At 63.1% G+C, this 16,288-nt stretch overlaps 2 protein-coding genes across 5 annotated transcripts in view; one reads left to right on the top strand and one right to left on the bottom strand.

Annotated features, from left to right (window-relative positions):
• The first annotated feature begins 398 nt into the window (after positions 1 to 398).
• The window catches only part of PNPLA6 (patatin like phospholipase domain containing 6), an 18,925-nt gene continuing 3,035 nt past the window's right edge, over positions 399 to 16,288 (top strand). Inside the window, exons 1-31 of one of the 4 annotated variants that reach the window (XM_040612552.1) lie at positions 399 to 507; positions 1,816 to 1,885; positions 1,988 to 2,050; positions 2,270 to 2,357; positions 2,447 to 2,529; positions 2,618 to 2,715; positions 2,787 to 2,927; positions 3,902 to 4,061; positions 4,158 to 4,238; positions 5,507 to 5,635; positions 5,728 to 5,808; positions 5,920 to 6,028; positions 6,111 to 6,197; positions 6,512 to 6,618; positions 6,723 to 6,911; positions 7,928 to 8,005; positions 8,251 to 8,456; positions 8,587 to 8,718; positions 8,811 to 8,934; positions 9,014 to 9,127; positions 9,591 to 9,666; positions 9,775 to 9,915; positions 11,235 to 11,298; positions 11,370 to 11,538; positions 11,606 to 11,788; positions 11,865 to 11,983; positions 12,077 to 12,233; positions 13,101 to 13,217; positions 13,332 to 13,401; positions 14,242 to 14,358; positions 14,622 to 14,738. In XM_040612552.1, coding sequence (XP_040468486.1) covers positions 1,847 to 1,885; positions 1,988 to 2,050; positions 2,270 to 2,357; positions 2,447 to 2,529; positions 2,618 to 2,715; positions 2,787 to 2,927; positions 3,902 to 4,061; positions 4,158 to 4,238; positions 5,507 to 5,635; positions 5,728 to 5,808; positions 5,920 to 6,028; positions 6,111 to 6,197; positions 6,512 to 6,618; positions 6,723 to 6,911; positions 7,928 to 8,005; positions 8,251 to 8,456; positions 8,587 to 8,718; positions 8,811 to 8,934; positions 9,014 to 9,127; positions 9,591 to 9,666; positions 9,775 to 9,915; positions 11,235 to 11,298; positions 11,370 to 11,538; positions 11,606 to 11,788; positions 11,865 to 11,983; positions 12,077 to 12,233; positions 13,101 to 13,217; positions 13,332 to 13,401; positions 14,242 to 14,358; positions 14,622 to 14,738 — 3,439 coding nt within the window. In that variant the 5' untranslated portion in view covers positions 399 to 507; positions 1,816 to 1,846. The remainder of the gene's footprint in view (positions 508 to 1,815; positions 1,886 to 1,987; positions 2,051 to 2,269; positions 2,358 to 2,446; positions 2,530 to 2,617; positions 2,716 to 2,786; positions 2,928 to 3,901; positions 4,062 to 4,157; positions 4,239 to 5,506; positions 5,636 to 5,727; positions 5,809 to 5,919; positions 6,029 to 6,110; positions 6,198 to 6,511; positions 6,619 to 6,722; positions 6,912 to 7,927; positions 8,006 to 8,250; positions 8,457 to 8,586; positions 8,719 to 8,810; positions 8,935 to 9,013; positions 9,128 to 9,590; positions 9,667 to 9,774; positions 9,916 to 11,234; positions 11,299 to 11,369; positions 11,539 to 11,605; positions 11,789 to 11,864; positions 11,984 to 12,076; positions 12,234 to 13,100; positions 13,218 to 13,331; positions 13,402 to 14,241; positions 14,359 to 14,621; positions 14,739 to 16,288) is intronic. The other 3 variants (XM_040612554.1, XM_040612553.1, XM_040612555.1) reach the window with 3 other exon arrangements.
• The window catches only part of ILVBL (ilvB acetolactate synthase like), a 27,814-nt gene continuing 26,297 nt past the window's right edge, over positions 14,772 to 16,288 (bottom strand). The window contains 1 exon segment of the mRNA XM_040612566.1: positions 14,772 to 15,280. Within this exon segment, the coding sequence (XP_040468500.1) occupies positions 15,137 to 15,280 (144 nt within the window). The 3' untranslated portion in view covers positions 14,772 to 15,136.

The following is a 16,288-nucleotide window of genomic DNA, read 5'->3' as shown; positions in this document are numbered from 1 at the left end:
CTGGGTGCCACCACCCGGGGAGACGGGGGCAGCGGTGGGTGCCACCACCCGTGGGGACAGGCCCGGCCGTGGGTGCCACCACCCAGGGGTGCCCGTGGTGGGGGTGGGGCCGGCCCTGAGGGTGCTCCCCGGTCCCCACCCCCACGGCACCCCCCAGATGGGGGGGACACCACACACACCCCACCCCCCCCACTTCCCCCCCGCCCTCCCTTTGCCACTCCCAAGATGGCGCCGTGGCGCGCACCAAAACAGCTCGTCCCCCCGCGCGCGAGAGCGTCGGCTCCTGATGACGTCACCACGGCGCCACCCCCAAGATGGCGCCCGCCCGCCCGCCGCGCTCTTCCTTCGCGCCTGACCTTCCCAAGATGGCGCCGCCGCCGCGCCGCGCCCCCGCCCCCGTGACGTCAGCGCGAAGGGGGCGGGGCCGCTTTAAAGGGGCCATGGCCCCGCGGGGGCCGCCGTTACCGCCGAGGCCGGAGCGGGGCGCGGGGCGGCGACTGGCGGCTGGTGAGGGGGGGGGGGGGGGGGGGGGCACGTACCGTCCCCTGGGGCAGCACCGGCTGGGGGGGGGGCAGGTTTGGGGCTGGGGAGGGGCGGGGGGGAGCGGTTTGGGCCTGGGGGGGGGATGAGCAAAACCCGTTGGAAGGGCAGAACTCCTCGGGGGGGGGGGCAGCAATAGTGGGGGGGGGGGGGCCGTAATGCTGGGGGAGGGGCAATATCACCCTTGGGAGGGGGCAGTAACGCTGGGAGGGGGGCGGGGGGGGGGGCAGCATCAGTCCCCCAATTACGGGGGGGGGCAATATTAGCTTGGGGAGGGGGCAGGGACTCCCTGCGGGGGGGGCTTGGGCGGCGTATTAACTCGAGGGGGGGGGCGTAATGTTGCGGGGGGCGCAGTAACGCTCGGGGGGGGGCAGCATCAGCTCCTCAGTTACTGGGGGGGCAACGCCAGCTGGGGGGGGCACTGTTAACCGGGGGGGCTTTATAGCTTTGGAGGGGGGGGTTGTAAAGGTGGGGGAGGGGCGGGAGCAGCTGGGGGGGCTGGGGAGGGGGGTAACAGGGGGAGGGGGGGGGCAACACCAGTTGGGGGGGGGGGTTGCCTTAGGGAGGGGGTAGAAGCAGCTGGCGGGAGGGGTATTTAATGGGGGGAGGGGCAGTTGTCACCCGGGGGGGGGGGCGGTCCCCAGGCCCCGGTCACAGGGTGTTGGCGCGGCGCTTGGCAGCGTGTCCCCTCCCCCCCCATGGGGTGACAGGGGGGGTGACATGTGCCAGCCCCGGTGACGTCCCCGCCGGTGCCACCATCACCTCCCCGGGGTGTCCTTGGGAAGGACGGTGGGGACAGCTGGGGGGGGGGGGACGGACACGGTGGGGCTGGGCTGGGTGGTGGCACCGCGACGTGGGGACCCTCGTCACGTGGTGGGGTGACAGCGGGGACGGGTGTCAGTGGCGATGGGTGACACCGGGTGACACCGGTGGCCTCGGCGCTGTTGCAATGGGAGGGTTCCTGTCACCGCTTCCTCTCCCAGTCGGAGTGGGGACACTGAGGTTCCCCAAGGGGGGACACACCAAAGTGTCCTCCTGCCACTTGATGTCACCGAGCACCCTGGGGACACTCTGGGGACACCCTGGGGGCACCCCAGCTCCCTACCCCAACCCACCATGCAGCAAATTGAGCCCAACGCCCCCCCACCAGAGTTTCACCCCCTGGGGGGACATCACCCAGTTGTCACCTGTCCCTCGGTGGCTGTTGCGTGTCCCTGTGTCACAAACTTCTCTTTTTTTGGGGGGGGGTTTAACCATTTTTCCCCGTTTTCGCAGCTTTTTGCATGGGCACAGCCCCACCGCGGCCATGGGGCAGAGCGAGTCAGAGCCGCAGGAGGAGGCGGAGGTAGATGTCCCCACGGTGGGATGGGGGTGACAGTCACCCCTGTGTCCCCCCCCCAGCTGTGGGGGGGGTCGGGGGGGCTCAGCTGTCCCCTTGTCCCCGCAGGATGTGTCCCTGACGGCCATGCTGCCCAGGCTCTTTGCCGAGGAGCCGCTCTCCACTGGTGCGGTGAGCACCCCTGAGGGGACACAAACTTGTCCCCATGTCCCCAGGGGACAGTGTCCGCATCCCGATGCTGTTGAGCCCCTCCCATCCCTCCATGCCACCAGGGTGGCGGTGCCATCGGTGTGTGTGTGTCCGTCCGTGTCGTGTCCCCCCCCCCCGATGTTCCTGTCCCCTGGGGGGGGACACGCGGGGGCCACATGGGGACCCCCCCTCCCTCCGCAGGTTCTGGGGATGTTGCTTGGCCTCGGCCTCGTTGCCGTCATCGTCGCCGCTGCCATTGTGGTCCTGGTGCGTCGGCTGCGCTTGAAGAGTGAGTGACACCACGCTGGTGGCCTTGGGGACAAGGGGGGGGGGGGACAGGGCTGTGCCCCCTTACCGCGTCCCCATCGTGTCCCCCAGAAATACCCGCCCAGGGGACCCCGAAGTATCGCTTCCGCAAACGTGACAAGATGCTCTTCTACGGCCGCAAGATCATGCGCAAGGTGACGCTCCGGGGGGTGGCAGCTGGGGTGACATCCCATTGTCACCGTCCCCAGTGGGTGACACCCTACCCGCTGTCCCCAACCCCAGGTGTCCCAGTCCACCTCCTCTCTGGTGGACACCACCATTTCCAGCGCCTCGCGGCCCCGCATGAAGAAGAAACTCAAGATGCTCAACATCGCCAAAAAGTGAGGTGCCACCAGCGGGGGGGGGAGGGGTGGGGGTGGCCGTGCCGCGATGTCACCTGGTTGTCCCCAAGGTTCTTGCGCATCCAGAAGGAGCTGCCCACGCTGCAGCTGAAGGAGCCGCCCCCCTCGGTGCTGGAGGCCGACCTGACTGAATTCGACGTGGCCAATTCCCATCTCCCTTCCGAGGTCCTCTACATGCTCAAAAATGTCCGGTGAGGCTCAGCACCCGGTCCCTGGCGGGTCCTGGGTCAGGATCCGGCCCCGGGGGGTCAGGATCCATCCTTGGGGGTCAGGATCCATCTCTGGGAGTCAGGATCTGGCCCCTGGGGGAGTCAAGGATAGGATCTGGCCCTGGGGGTCAGGATCTTGTCCTGGGGTGCGTGTGTGGTGTGTGTCAGGATCCATCCCTGGGGGTCAGGATCTGGCCCCTGGGGGGGGGGGAGCGTGTGTCAAGGTCAGGATCTGGCCCTGGGGGTCAGGTTATGCCCCTGGGGGGGGGAGGGGTCAAGGTCAGGATCTGGCCCTGGGGGGTCAGGATCCATCCCTGGGGGTCAGGATCTTGTCCCTTGCGGGGGGGTCAGGGTCAGGATCCATCCCTGGGGGTCAGGATCTTGTCCCTTGCGGGGGGGGTCAGGGTCAGGATCCATCCCTGGGGGTCAGGATATGGCCCCTTGGGGTCATGATCCATCTCTGGGGGTCAGGATATGGACCCTGGGGGGTCAGGATCTGGTCCCTGGGAGGATCAAGGTCAGCATCTGGCCGCAGGGGGTCAGGATCCATCCCTGGGGATCAGGATCCATCCCTGGGGCTCAGGATCCATCCCTGGGAGTCAGGTTATGGCCCCTGGGGGGTGTGTGTTAAGGTCAGGATCCATCCCTGGGGCTCAGGATCCATCCCTGGGAGTCAGGATCCTGGGGGTCAGGATCAGGCCGCAGGGGGTCAGGATCCATCCCTGGGGGTCAGGATCCATCCCTGGGGGTCAGGATCAGGCCCCAGGCATCAGCACCCACCCCTGGCATCCCTTTGGCAGGAGAGGCTGGACCACTCCCTTGAAGGATGCTCTTCTCAGCATCCCCGTTGCTGTGGCAATCAGCTGCTGGGGGGGCTCCAGAGGACCAGGGTTGGGGGGGGGGGCAGCTCCCGGCGGGCTCTGTGTCATCTGCTGTCCCCATCCTTGTCCCCACAGGGTGCTGGGTCACTTTGAGAAGCCGCTCTTCCTGGAGCTGTGCAAGCACATGGTTTTCCAGCAGTGCCAACAGGGTGACTACGTTTTCCGTCCCGGCCAACCCGACACCAGCATCTACGTGGTGCAGGATGGCAAGCTGGAGCTCTTCCTCACCGAGCCGGTACAGGAGCGATGGGGACACCGGAGGGGACGGGGAGGGAGTGGGGACACCAGGGGGGTTGGGGACGGAGAGAGCAAGGGGTCTGGTGCTCTGCAGGATGGGAAGGAGACGGTGATGAAGGAGGTGTTCCCCGGGGACAGCGTGCACAGTCTGCTCAGCATCCTGGATGTCATCACGGTACTGCTGCCGCTGCTGTCCCCGCTGCCCCTTCGGGACCGGTTGGGGGTGTCCCCAAGCCCCCCAAGCCTGGTTGTGGTTGTCCCCAAGCCCCTCCCCCTCTGCCCCAGACTGGTTGTGGCTGTCCCTAAGCCCTTCCAACCCAACCACGGCCATGCCCAAACACCCCCCAGGCTAACTGGGTGTCCCCAAGCCCCCCCAGCCTGATCATAGATGTCCCCAGACCCCTGCAGCCCAGCCGTGGCCACCCCCAGGCCCAGCCGTGGCCATCCCCAGGCCCGATGGTGGCCGCCCTGAAGCCCGACCGTGGCTACCACCAAGCCCAACCATGGCCATCCCTAAACCCAACCCATGGCCATCTGCAAGCCTGACCGTGACCGCCCCCAAGCCTGACCATTGCTGGGCCCCAAGACCAGGATGGCCACCCCGAAGCCCAGTGGTGGCCATCCCCAAGCCCGACCATTGCCGTCCCCAAGACCAGCTGTGGCCATCCCCAGGCCTAATGGTGGCCATCCACAAGACCAGGATGGCCACCCCGAAGCTCAATGGTGGCCACCCCCAAGCCCAACCATGGCCATCTCGAATCCCAGCCATGGCCACCCCCAATCCCAACTGTGGCCACCCCCAATCCCAACTGTGGCCACCCCCAATCCCAACGGTGGCCACCCCCAAGCCCAACGGTGGCCACCCCCAAGCCCAGCTGTGGCCACCCCCAATCCCAACGGTGGCCACCCCCAAGCCCAACCGTGGCCACCCCCAATCCCAACTGTGGCCACCCCCAATCCCAACGGTGGCCACCCCCAAGCCCAACGGTGGCCACCCCCAAGCCCAGCCGTGGCCACCCCCAATCCCAACGGTGGCCACCCCCAAGCCCAGCCATGGCCACCCCCAAGCCCAACTGTGGCCACCCCAAGCCCAATGGTGGCCACCCCCAATCCCAACGGTGGCCACCCCCAAGCCCAGCCATGGCCACCCCCAAGCCCAGCTGTGGCCACCCCAAGCCCAATGGTGGCCACCCCCAAGCCCAGCCATGGCCACCCCCAAGCCCAGCTGTGGCCACCCCAAGCCCAATGGTGGCCACCCCCAAGCCCAGCCATGGCCACCCCCAAGCCCAGCTGTGGCCACCCCAAGCCCAACCACCCAAAAGCCCGGTGCCACCAGCAGACTTTGCCAGCCCCTACCTACCCCCGCCCCCACCCCCACCCCCCATGACCAGGATGGACCTCCCCATCCCTGCAAGGCCACCAACGCCGTGGCGTGTCACCTAGGGTCACCAGCGACCATACCGCACCGTGTGTGCGCGAGCCGCAGAGGATTCCACCATCCTGCGGTTGCCCGTCGAAGCTTTCTCCGCTGTCTTTGAGAAGTACCCCGAAAGTTTGGTGCGGGTGGTGCAGGTGAGGCTGGGGGAGGGGACACACACGATGGGGGGTGGGGGGTGTCCCTGGGGGTGGCAAGGGACGTCTGATGGCTTCTTGTCCCCCTCCAGATCATCATGGTGCGCCTGCAGCGCGTCACCTTCTTGGCGTTGCACAACTACCTTGGGTTGACCAACGAGCTCTTCAGCCACGTGAGTTTGTGGTGAAAAAAGGGGGGGGGGAGACACAGGGGACAGGTCAGGACCGTGCCCCACCCCCCACCCCCGATGTCCCCCCCTCCCCCCATATGTCCCCCCTTGCAGGACATGCAACCGCTGCGCCTCTTCCCCCAACCCGGCCACACCGCCCGCACCAGCCCCGTCCGCCACGGCAAGCGGGGGCTCGGTGGTCCCGATGAGGGCAGGGACCCAGGTGAGAGTGGGGATGGGGGTGCCGGGACCCCTCCCCCCCCCCAGTGCCGCCATGGGGGGCTCAGGGGGGTCTCATCCTGCAGCTGAGGGGCTGAAAGCGGGAGGTCCTGAGAGCCCCGCGCCACCGCCGCCGCTGAGTCGCTGCATCTCCATGCCCGTGGACATCGCCGGTGGGTCCCAGCCTGGGGGAGGGTGGGTGGGGGGCGGGGGGAGTCCTGGGGGTGTGTAGACCCCTCCCACTCTGGGGGTGCATCTCCCGTCAGCTCCTGCATCCCCCTCCCCAGGGGTCCCCCTGCTCCGCTCCTGCATACCCCCAGTGCTTGTGCATCCCCCTGCCCCCACCCAGTATCCCCATCCCGGACACCAGTGACCCCTCGGTCCCCTCCCCCACCCCCCAGGCCTCCAGAAGGGTCCCCGCTCCCCCTTCCCCAGTATCCCCATCCCGGACACCAGTGACCCCTCGGTCCCCTCCCCCACCCCCCAGGCCTCCAGAAGGGTCCCCGCTCTGACTTCGACATGGCCTACGAGCGCGGCCGCATCTCGGTGTCGCTGCAGGAGGACAGCACCGCCGCCTTGGCCGCCTTCTCCCGGGTAAAGCCGGATCGGGCCGCACCGCGTCCCCCTGCCCCCCTCCCCCACCCCAACGCCGGGGGGGGCCTGTGGGTGGGCGCTGGCGCCAACCCCCCTCCCCACAGTCCGTCTCCCACGAGCCCAAGGAGCGCAAGTCGGTGACGGTGGAGGAGCAGCCGTCAGGGGTGCACCACTACGACTGCGAGGAGGAGGTGGCACCAGGGGACTGTCCCTTCGGTCCCTACCAGGGCCGCCAGAGCAGCGCCCTCTTCGAGGCCGCCAAGCGGGAGCTGGTCAAGCTCATGAAGGTGGAGGTGAGAGCAGGAGCGGTGCCACGAGGGGGGAGTCATGGCTTCCCGGTGGTCCTCTCTGTTGTGGTGGGTTCCCGTGGCTTCCTGGTGGTCCTCTGTTGTGTTGTGGTGGGTTCCCGTTGCCTCCTGGTGGTCCTCTGTTGTGTTGTGGTGGGTTCCCATTGCTTCCTGGTGGTCCTCTGTTGTGTTATGGTGGGTTCCCATTGCTTCCTGGTGGTCCTCTGTTGTGTTATGGTGGGTTCCCATTGCTTCCTGGTGGTCCTCTGTTGTGTTATGGTGGGTTCCCATTGCTTCCTGATGGTCCTCTGTTGCGTTATGGTTGGTTCCTGTGGCTTCCTCTTGCTCTTTTGTGTTATGGCGGGTTCCCATTGCTTCCTGGTGGTCCTCTGTTGTGTTGTGGTGGGTTCCCATGGCTTCCTGGTGGTCCTCTGTTGTGTTATGGTGGGTTCCCATGGCTTCCTGGTGGTCCTCTGTGTTGTGGTGGGTTCCCATTGCTTCCTAGTGGTCCTTCGTGGTTTCCTGGTGGTCCTCTGTTGTGGTATGATGGGCTCCCGTTGCTTCCTGGTGGTCCTCTGTTGTGTTATGGTGGGTTCCCATTGCTTCCTGGTGGTCCTCTGTTGTGTTACGGTGGTCCCCCGTGTCTTCCTGGTGTTCCTCTGCTGTGTTATGGTGGGTTCCCATTGCTTCCTGGTGGTCCTCCGTGGCTTCCTGGTGGTAATTGTCACTTCATGGTTGTCCCCATTGGTCCATGGTGGGTCCCTGTTACCTCATGGTGGAGCGCCATCACTTTGTGGTGGGTTCTCATCTCCTCCTGGTTGTCCTCTGTTGTGTTATGGTGGGTCCCCATGGCTTTGTGTTGGGTCCCTGTTACCTCGTGGTGTGTTCCCATCTCCTTCTGGTCGTCGCTGTTGCTTTGTGCTGGTCCCTGTGGCCTCCTGGTAGTCCTCTGTCTCCTTGGTGGTCCCCCTTCTCCTCATAATGGTCCCCATCACCTCACATGATGCTGTTCTTCCCTCTAGGACCCTTCTCTCCTCAACAACCGTGTCTTGCTGCATCACGCCAAAGCTGGGACGGTCATTGCCCGTCAAGGGGACCAGGTGGGTGTGGGTTTCGAGGACCTGGCGGGGCATCTCGGTCCCCCTGCCCTGTATTTCCATTGGGTGCTTCCCTTCCTACTCCCACCCTCTGGGGGGAGGCAGCTGGGAATGATGCCCAGAACCATCTGGTGGGTGGAGAACACTGTGAAGAAGACCAGAAGAAAACCTAAGTGGTGTTTGTGGGACCTCTGGTGCCTGGGGGTCCCAGGTGACCCCCTGCTGGTGACGGGACGTCGTTTTGGCAGGACGTGAGCCTCCACTTCGTGCTGTGGGGCTGCCTCCATGTCTACCAGCGGATGATCGACAAGGCGGAGGACGTCTGCCTCTTCCTGACGCAGCCTGGCGAGATGGTGGGACAACTGGCAGTCCTCACTGGCGAGCCCCTCATCTTCACCATCAAGGCAAACCGCGACTGCACCTTCCTCAAGATCTCCAAATCCGACTTCTACGAGTGAGTCCCAGCGCCGGCGGCGGAGGTTTGGCCCAAAGGGTTGGTTGCCACAACATCTTCCTCCAAAGAACACTGGTGGTGGCATCTCCTGGGGCCACCACCAGGTCCCTCAACCGCTGTTGACCCGTAGGATCATGCGGGAGCAGCCCAGCGTGGTGCTGAGCGTCGCCCACACCGTGGCTGCCCGTATGTCACCCTTCGTGCGCCAGATGGACTTTGCCATCGACTGGATGGCGGTGGAAGCTGGCCGGGCGCTCTACAGGTGGGCACCACAGGGTGGATGCCCACCTCAGCTTGGTAAGGACCACCATGGCCGGGGGTTGGGGTCCCAGCGGTGGTGTGTCCCCACCCTAGGCAGGGTGACAAGTCGGACTGCACCTACATCGCGCTCAACGGGCGCCTGCGCTCAGTCATCCAGAAGGGCAGCGGCAAGAAGGAGCTCATCGGGGAGTACGGCCGCGGGGACCTCATCGGCGTGGTGAGAGCTGCGGTAGGGCCGGGGTGGGCATTCCTTGGCGCTTGGCCGACACGTCTTGGTGATATGTCTTCTTCTCCAGGTAGAAGCCCTCACCCGGCAGCCCCGTGCCACCACCGTGCACGCGGTGCGGGACACGGAGCTGGCCAAGCTGCCTGAGGGCACCTTGAACAACATCAAACGCAGATACCCCCAGGTACAACCAGGTCCCCACCCGGGGGTCTGCACCCTCTTCCTGGGGAGGGAGCGTGTCCCCATGTCCCCTCCAGGTGGTGGCCTGTGACATTGTCAAAATCAGCTTAAATGAAGGAATTAATGAGGTTGTTAAGGCTGTTGGGGGAGAAGGGCTGATGGGCTAAAGGGGTGGCCCTCTCAGAGGTCCCCAAGGTGACCACAGCCCCATGGCATGGTGGCAACCATGGGGTGGTGACAACCAGAGCCCCACAACATGGTGGGGACCACACCACGGTGGTGACCACAGCCCCATGGCATGGTGGCAACCATAGTGTGGTGACAACCAGAGCCCCACAACATGGTGGGGACCACTGTGGTGGTGGCACACAAAAAGGCATGTGGGACACTTGCCTGGGGTGCTAATGAGTCTCCAGCTTGGGAAGCACTGCCAGGTCTGGTGGCCATCCCTGTCCTTGTCCGTGCAGGTTGTCACCCGCCTCATCCACCTCCTGAGCCAGAAGATCTTGGGGAACCTTCAGCAGCTCCGTGGGCCCTTTGCGAGTAGGTCCCACAGGGACAGGGGGTGATGGGGAGCCCTCTCCAGGGCACGTGGCCATCGGTGGAGCAGTGCGTGGATGGTGACCACCACCCCGTCCTCTGTCCGTGCAGGCTCTGGCTTGGGCATGGCCTCCAGCTCCGAGCCCACCAACCCCACCAGCAACCTGTCAACGGTGGCGGTGCTGCCGGTGTGCGACGACGTGCCCACAGCTGCCTTCACGCTGGAACTCAAGCACGCACTCAACGCCATTGGTGAGTGCCGGCGCGGTGGTGACCGCAGCACGGTGGTGGCCGTGGTCCTGTGGTGTGCTAGTGACCTGGTGTGGTAATTGCAGCCCCATGACATGGTGGCCGTGGCAGTCTGGTGGCCGTGGCCTTATGGTGTGGTGGGCACCATGGCATGGTGACCATCACAGCCCCATGGTATGACAGTGACCACACTGTGGTGGTGACCACAGCCCCATGGCATGGTGGCAGCCATGGCGTGGTGATGACCAGAGCCACACAAGATGGTGGTGACCACAGCCCCATGGCGTGATGGCAGCCATGGTGTGGTGACAACCAGAGCCCCACAACACGGTGGTGACTCTGCTGTGGTGGTGACTGCAGCCCCATGGCATGTTGGCAGCCATGGCATGGTGACAACCAGAGCCCCACAACGTGGTGGTGACCACACCACAGTGGTAACACGGCATGGTGGTGACCACAGCCCCATGGCATGGTGACAGCCATGGTGTGGTGATGACCAGAGCCCCACAGCATGGTGGTGACCACACCACGGTGGTGACCACAGCCCCATGGCATAGTGGCAACCATGGGGTGGTAACAACCAGAGCCCCACAGCATGGTGGGGACCACACCACAGTGGTAACTGCACCATGGTGGTGACCACAGTCCCATGGCATGATGGCAACCATGCCGTGTTGATGACCAGAGCCCCACAAGATGGTGGTGACCACAGCCCCATGGCGTGTTGACAACTAGAGCCTCACAACATGGTGGTGACCACACCACGGTGGTGACCACAGCCCCATGGCATAGTGGCAACCATGGGGTGGTAACAACCAGAGCCTCACAACATGGTGGTGACCACACTACAGTGGTAACCACACCATGGTGGTGACCACAGCCCCATGGCATGGTGGCAACCATGGTGTGGTGATGACCAGAGCCCCACAACACGGTGGTTTACCGCAGCCCCATGGCATGTTGGCAACCATGGCGTGGTGACAACCAGAGCCCCACAACATGGTGGTGATTACACCACGGTGGTGACTACAGCCACATGGCATGTTGGCAACCATGGCGTGGTGACGACCAGAGCCCCACAACATGGTGGTGAGCACACCATGGTGGTGACATGCCATGGTGGTGACCACAGCCCTATGGCGTGGTGACGACCAGAGCCCCACAACATGGTGGTGAGCACACCATGGTGGTGACATGCCATGGTGGTGACCACAGCCCTATGGCGTGGTGACAACCAGAGCCCCACAACATGGTGGGGATCACACCACGGTGGTGACCACATCATGGTGGTGACTACAGCCCCATGTCCCCACCTCTCCCAGGTCCCACGCTGCTCCTCACCAGTGACATCATCCGGGCCCGTCTCGGCTCCTCGGCGCTGGACAGGTAATTCCCATTGGGAGGAACGTCCCCAGCCCCCCACCCCGTGCCACCGGCTGACTCCTCCGTGCCGGCAGCATCCAGGAGTACCGGCTGTCCGGCTGGTTGGCGCAGCAGGAGGACATCCACCGCATTGTCCTCTACCAAACCGACTGTACCCTCACGCCGTGGACCGTTCGCTGCATCCGTCAAGCCGACTGCATCCTCATCGTAGGGTTGGGCGACCAAGAGCCGGCGCTGGGTGAGGTGAGGCGGGTGGTGGTGGTGGCGGTAGTGGGACAACACCGCATTGGGTGGCTGATGGCTTCTACAGCTGGAGCAGATGCTGGAGAACACGGCGGTGCGCGCGCTGAAGCAGCTGGTTCTCCTGCACCGCGAGGACGGTCCCAGTCCCTCCCGCACGGTGGAGTGGCTCAACATGCGCAGCTGGTGCTCAGGTCACCTCCACATCAGGTGTCCCCGGCGTGTCTTCTCCCGCCGTAGCCCCACCAAACTGGTATGTGCGTGCCCCCCTTGGGTGACCTCGGTGGGCCACCGCTGTTGCCCTCACCCATGGTCCATGGCGCCTGCAGCGGGAGATGTACGAGAAGGTGTTTGAGAAGAGCGCAGACCGGCACAGCGACTTCTCCCGCTTGGCGCGGGTCCTCACCGGCAACACCATCGCCCTCGTCCTGGGGGGCGGCGGAGCCAGGTGGGTGCTGTGCCATGGCAGGATGGGACCTGGCAGGGTGGAGGTCCCTATCCCCCCTCAACCTCCCCTTTATGTGGTCTGTCCATCCGCCAGGGGCTGCTCCCACATTGGGGTGATCAAGGCGATGGAGGAGTCCGGGATCCCCATCGACATGGTGGGCGGCACCTCCATCGGCGCCTTCATCGGGGCACTCTACGCCGAGGAGCGCAGCGCTGTGCGCACCAAGCAGCGGGCGCGGGAGTGGGCCAAGGTGGGTGCCGCGGCGCCTCCCCCACCCCAGTGAAGGGCCACCTTGCCTGTGGCCAGCCCTGCCTGGGCTGTTCCTGAAGTATCTCCTTCTTCTCCTTCCTCTTCTTCTTCCCCCTTCACGTTCTCTCTTCCTCCTTCACCTTGTTCCTTCCTCCTTCTTGTTACTCCTCCTCCTCTTCCTCCTTCTCCTTCTTTTTCACTCCTCTTTCTTCCTCCTCCTCCACCTTTTCTTCTGCTGCTGTTTGTTTCTCCTTTTTCTTTCTCCTCCCTCCTTCTTCTTCCTCCTTCTCCTTCTCTGCCTTACTGTTCTGCTTCTCCTCCTTCTCTCCTTCCTCCTCATTCTTCTTCTTCCTCCTCCTCCTTCTATGCCTCTTACTGTTCTTACTGCTCCTCCTCTTCCTTCTCTCCTTCTTCCTCCTCTTTCTCCTTCTTCCTCCTCCTCCTTTCTCCTTTCTTCCTCCTCCTTCACCTTTTTCTTCTACTGCTGTTTCTCCTCTTTTCCTTTTTCTTTCTCCTCCTTCCTCCTGCTTCCTCCTCCTCCTTCTCTTACTGTTCTTACTGCTCCTCCTCCTCTTCTTCATCCTTTCTCCTTCCTCCTTCCTCTTCCTCCTTCTCTTACTGCTCCTCCTCCTCCTCCTCTCCTCCTTCTTAATCCTCTTTCTCCTTCTTCCTCCTCCTCCTTTTTTCCTCTTCTTCCTCCTCCTCCACCTTCTGCTGTTGTTTCTCCTCTTTCCTTTTTTTTTCCTCCTCCTTCTTCCTACTCCTCCTTCATTCTTTTTCCTCCTTCTCCTTCTCTTACTGTTCTTAATGCTCCTCCTCCTTTCTCTCCTTCTTCTTCATCCTCTTCTTCCTTCTCCTCCTCCTCCAGTGCATGAATTCAGTGTTCGAGACTGTCCTGGACCTCACCTACCCCATCACCTCCATGTTTTCGGGCTCAGCCTTCAACGCCAGCATCAACAAGGTGTTCCAGGACAAGCAGATAGAGGTGCGTTGCATGAACCCCCCAGGGCTTCACCCTGCCGTGACGAGGGTTCTGGCCAGCTCCCCACCCACCCCCTAGCGTCCCCACAGTGTCACCCACCTTGTCTTGTCCCCACAGGACCTGTGGCTGCCCTACTTCAACGTCACGACGGACATCACGGCCTCGGCCATGCGGGTGCACACGGATGGTAAGAGCTCCCTGGGGAGCCAGGGAAGCTTTGTGGTACCACCACGTCCACCCTCCTCACTGGCACCCCAAAATGGTGTCGCTGCCCCATGGGGGAAGGTTTGGCATGTGCCAAGGGGACGATGCGTCCTGGCATGGCAAGGAAAGGGCGTTGGAGGACTCGTGGTGGGACCAGGCGGTGGTGGCTTCCCGGAGCCATCTGGCGCCGGTGACCTCACCAGGCTCCACACTCCGTGGGGGTCTGGAGGTGCCCCACGTCCTGGGTGGGGCTGGGGGCAGAATCTGGGTGCGGAGCCGCACCCTGATGCCTTGCACATGCACGTCCTCTCTAACACACCTGCTCACCACTAACCCCAGTAACCCGCACTGATGGCATGTGGTGGAGCACAGGGCAGTGCTGGGGACAGCACGGTGGTGGTGGGGATGGCATGGCGGTGAAGATGCTGCGGTGGTGGGGACGTGGCGGTGGTGGGGACGGCACGGCGGTGGGGATGCTGTGGTGGTGGGGAGGTGGCGGTGGTGGTGGGGACGTTGTGGTGGCTGCCCCTCCTCCTTGCCTGGTGTTGGAGCTCACCTGGGACATTGAGCCGTCCGCGCGGCGCCCGTGGTGGCTCGTTAGCAGCCTGGCTCTCGCTCTGCCTCTTCCTCCAGCCTCTAACGCCAACTAATCCCTGCTCACCCCCCCTAACCCTCACGGCGAGCATCTCACCCCATCCATCCTTGCCCATTCTCGGTGGCTCGGTTGTGGGGCTACCAACGTCCCTCCAGTGCGGTGCTGACACCCTCGGTCACCTCCCCCCGTGGCCCCCGTGGCCGTGACCGTGTCCTCTCCCTCCGGCAGGCAGCCTTTGGCGTTACGTCCGAGCCAGTGCCTCTTATACCCCCTACCTGCCTCCGCTCTGCGACCCCAAGGACAGCCACTGGCTCGTGGACGGCTGCTATGTTAACAATGTCCCAGGTCAGCATCTCGCCCGCCGGGGGTCCCCCCACCCCCCAAAAAGACCCCAAAACAATAAACCCACCCCCTCCCACCTCAAAACCACATCCCATCCCACGTTGAGCCAGCAGGGCATGCGATGGGTTCCTCTGCCACCCATAGGTGCCTATGGGGGTACCTATGGGGCGCAGACGTCCCTGGGCACGGGCAGGGGCGAGGGGCAGCCCCCCGGGGGGGTGGTCTCCAGTGGGCTGTGCTCATTGCGTTTGTTCCTGCCGGTGCAGGCTCGCTCTGGCGGTACGTGCGAGCCAGCATGACCCTTTCTGGGTACCTACCGCCACTCTGCGACCCCAAGGATGGCAACTTACTGATGGACGGTGGTTACATCAACAACCTGCCAGGCAAGTAGCAGCTCAGCACCGTCACCGCTCAACGGGGGCGGCAGATGACGCAGCGCCGGGGCCAGCCCCGGGGGCAGTGGGGGCTGCCTCGCCACCACGAGATGGGTTCTCCATGGCCTGAGATGTTGAGGTTGGATTTAGGACATCTTGGCTTTGTGTTGCATCTTCTTGGTGTCGTCTTTGTTGGGTTTCATCCTCTCAAGGCATCTTCATCTTTCACGTGCAAAAAACACGCATCCATCTTGCACCATCCCTTCGTGTCCTCCGTATCAGGTGGTTTTCCAGGGCATCTTCACGTTTCTTCGTATTCCTTCATGTGCAAGGTACATTGCTTCATCTTGTATCATCTTGTGATGTCTTCAGTGCTGGGCATCCTTTCACGGCATCTTCATCCTCCTTCAGGGGCCAAAAAAGTCAGGGTCTTGCATCATCTCTTGGTGCCACCAGTGCCAGGTGGTTTCCCAGATCATCTTCATCCTTCTGTACATGCAAAAAAAAATGTCCTTTGGTGTCCTTGGCACTGGGTGCCCTCCCAGAGCATCCTCATGCTCCTTATACGCCAACCACCTTCCTCCATCCTGCATCATCCTCTCCTGGTGTCTTTGGCACTGGGTGTTCTCCCAGGGTATCTCTGTCCTCCTGCAGGTACCAGCCACCTCCCTCCATCCTGCACCATCTTCAGTGATGTCAGCATCGTGTGCCCTCCTGGGGCATCTTTATGCTTCATCACGTGCAAGCCACCTTTATCCACCTTGCGTCATCTTCTCTTGATGTTTTCAGCTCCAGGTGCCCTCCTTGGGTCTCTCCATCCTCCTTCACCTGCAAGACACCTCCACCTGTCTCGTACCAGCTCTTGGTGCCTTGGATTGCCTCCTGGGGCATCTCCACCCTCGTTGATGTGCAAGCCACCTCCCGTCATCTTACGTTATCTCGTGGTGTCTTTGACACCAGGCACCTCCCTCCATCCCAACCCATCTCTTGGTATCCTTGATGCCAGCTACCTCCCCATAACATCTCCCTGCTCTTCTGTGTGCCAGTGTCCTCCCTCCATTCTGCATCACTCCTGGTGTCCTCGGTGCAGTGTCCCCTCCCAGGACATCTTCATCCTCCTTCACATTCGAGCGACCTTTCTCCACCCTGCACTGTGTTTCAGTGTCTGTGGTACTGGGTGGCCTCCTGTGGCATCTTTGTCCTCCTTCATTTTGAAGCCACCTTCCTCCCTCCTGTGTCATCTTTGTCCTCCTTCATTTTGAAGCCACCTTCCTCCCTCCTGTGTCATTGTCCCTTGATGGTATCAACACTGGGTTCCCTCTTGCAACATCTTCATCTCCCTTCATCTCCAATCTACCTCCCTCCGTCTTGCATCATCTTTAGGAGTCTTCAGCACCAGGTGCTCTCCTGGAGCATCTCTGTCCTCCTCCATGTGCAAGCTGTCTCCACCTGGCATTGTCTCCTGGTGTCCTCACCACCAGATGTCGTCCTGGGGCATCTCCATCCTCCTCCATGTGCAAGCTGTCTCCATCTCCGTCCACCTGGCATCATCTCCTGGT

Source organism: Falco naumanni, chromosome 13 (assembly GCF_017639655.2).
Source record: "Falco naumanni isolate bFalNau1 chromosome 13, bFalNau1.pat, whole genome shotgun sequence".
Lineage (NCBI taxonomy): Eukaryota > Metazoa > Chordata > Aves > Falconiformes > Falconidae > Falco > Falco naumanni.
This window is presented reverse-complemented; position numbering and strand designations above follow the sequence as displayed.